The sequence below is a fragment of the Dendrobium catenatum genome, unplaced genomic scaffold, assembly GCF_001605985.2.
Source record: "Dendrobium catenatum unplaced genomic scaffold, ASM160598v2 original_scaffold_60012, whole genome shotgun sequence".
In the NCBI taxonomy this organism is placed as follows: domain Eukaryota; kingdom Viridiplantae; phylum Streptophyta; class Magnoliopsida; order Asparagales; family Orchidaceae; genus Dendrobium; species Dendrobium catenatum.
The window spans coordinates 1-2,433 of NW_021378463.1; the positions used below are offsets into that span (position 1 = coordinate 1).

Genomic DNA, 2,433 nt, shown 5'->3' on the forward strand with positions numbered 1-2,433 from the left:
GAGCGGAGGCCGGGGCCGAATTTTCGGAGCCCACACTGTTATTGTCAGATTTTTAAAGTCAATTGATATAAAAATTATTTCCTATCAGATTATACAGCAACATCTATTAAAATTTCATTCTAACTCGGACAATAAGCTCTAAAATTAAGCATTAAACTAATTTTCAGATGGTTTGCATTCTTTGAAACAAAGCTTGAACTAACTCCAAGAAAAATCCAAACATATAAGAAGCCCAAGCATTTCTGAAAATGATATAGAAAAGGGTATTGAGAGCATGGGCCCGACTTTCTTAGGATCTCTTAAAAAAGGATACAGTGAAATACAGAGATATTGTAAGAAGGTAACTTACAAGGATTTTTGGTCCAGCTAAATTAAGTTTTTAGGTCATTATATTTATATATCTGATTTTCTCTTTTGCAGACCTAGGCCTGTATCATCATCATCATTAGCCAAATTTATAAATAATCACTCTCCTTGTTGGGTGCTTTGTGAGGTATTAACCCTACTTTACGCAAATCTTTCAGCCCAATTTTTATCAAATTGTCAACAATCTAATCTTTTTTCTTTCTAATTCTTTAACATTAATCGTCAATGCCCAACTCATTGGTGCATCTCCTAACACTTGTTATACATGCCAAACCCACCATCCCTCTGATATACTTAATTTTTTAACATATCATTTTTATTTTTGTCATATATTAATCTTGATATTAAAGGATTAATGTCATGATTATTTGACAAGTTTTACGCTGGTTGTCGACTACCTAACACAACCTTCAACTTTTCTCATCCAGGACTTGGGATTTGGTTAGAAAATATTAGAAATGATCTTTCTTTATTATATTTAAATGAGAATTTGACTTTTAACAGAATATAATGGAGAACAAGGATTCATGTAGTTGATCCCACGTAGTGGGACAAAGGCTTGATGTTGTGGTTGTTGTTGTGTAATTCATCTTGATATTCTCATCCTTTTTTCAAGTTCAACTTGTCTATCAAATGGATTCTTTATTGTCTAATTTTTTTTTAAAATATACACATTTATTTCAACATCAGAAAGTCGAGTAGGTGGAAAATTTAAAAAAATAATAAGGAGAAACGAACTTTGCAAGTCAACCTGCACTTACAAAAATTATTTCAATGAGCTCAATCAGCCAAGTTTTATTGCAGAAACACCAATTATATCACCCAAATAAAACTTTGTCAATGATAACCAGTAATTCTAAATCTGATCATACCAAAGGGAAGTTCCGCTAGTGAAGTGGGCTTTGAACGTAAACCACTATCCTTACACCTCTCATTCAAAGCTTTTACCAGTTCATCCAGATCAGTTTGTATTTTCTCGGCACGTTCCTGGAAATAGTTCAAAAATTGCAACTTAGTTTAGGCAGGCGAGAAAAATATTTTGCAACAAAAGAGCATCTAATCAGCTTGCCTGAAGCACACCATCTGACAGTTCACCTTGTTCCATTTTTACAATTGCATTATATAACTCCATCTTTCTCTCCTAAACAAAGACCAAATGAATTGACATCTATGCGGAAAAGGCAAAACAAGCAGATCGAGAAAAAAATGCCAATTTTGAATAAATGTCTTGTACAAGCTGGTACTATATGATACCTGAATATCCCGAAACAAAGACTGATCCAGTGTCAGTTTAGAAGTCACATCTCCTGTCTGCATATACTTTTCCTCATACTTCTTTGCCAACAGCTCAACCTGAGACCACCATTGGTCAGTTATTCTTAAAATGACAGGTATAAAGGGGTTGTTATTAGCTTGCATATCAATGGGATAGATCTAACTTTCAGCAATGGTTTATATCTGAAACAAGTCAAATTAATTCAGAGCAAAGAAGGTAAATATTTTGCATGACTCTGACGCCATAAACTATGACAAACGAAAGTCCATGTAAAAAAAGGTATTTCTAATTGCTTGAGGAACCACTACAGGAGTAAATATTTGAGCCAACAGCATAATACGACTCTAAATGAAAATTGAGTTATTGTAAACACAATGAGTTCAAGTTGAGTTGAAACAGCAGTCTAAAGTAGCACAAAGATCAAATCTGATTTGTGTCAACCTAACAACGCAAACTTAATATGGTATTTTCATGCTTCAAATAAATGCTCAAATCCGACTTCTTATTTTTGCCTTTTTGGAATATACAAATCAGGAGTGTCAATTTCATGTCAGGTTGACATTAATATGACGCAAATCGACAAATTTTCATGTCAAGTAGGGATGTATTTGAGTTCATTGAGTTAATGTTGGCATTTTCAACCGGTTTACAATGAAAGGGGTTGAGTCCGGGCTTTCTCCAGTCATAATATGTCATTTTCAGTTTGAACTCAAACATGACCTGACATGAATTGACACACCTAGGAAATGTTAGCTGGTGAAAAAATGAGGATGTGGGATGTTTGAGTCCAA

At 33.9% G+C, this 2,433-nt stretch overlaps 1 protein-coding gene across 1 annotated transcript; it reads right to left on the reverse strand.

Annotated features, from left to right (window-relative positions):
- Window positions 1-1,188: 1,188 nt before the first annotated feature.
- LOC114578514 lies at window positions 1,189-1,785 on the reverse strand. Its single transcript, XM_028691728.1, has 3 exons — window positions 1,621-1,785; window positions 1,436-1,507; window positions 1,189-1,353 (listed from the first exon to the last, which is right to left on the reverse strand). Exons 1-3 carry the CDS (start codon window positions 1,783-1,785, stop codon window positions 1,204-1,206), a joined length of 387 nt encoding a protein of 128 aa, XP_028547561.1. The 3' UTR covers window positions 1,189-1,203.
- Window positions 1,786-2,433: the final 648 nt, after the last annotated feature.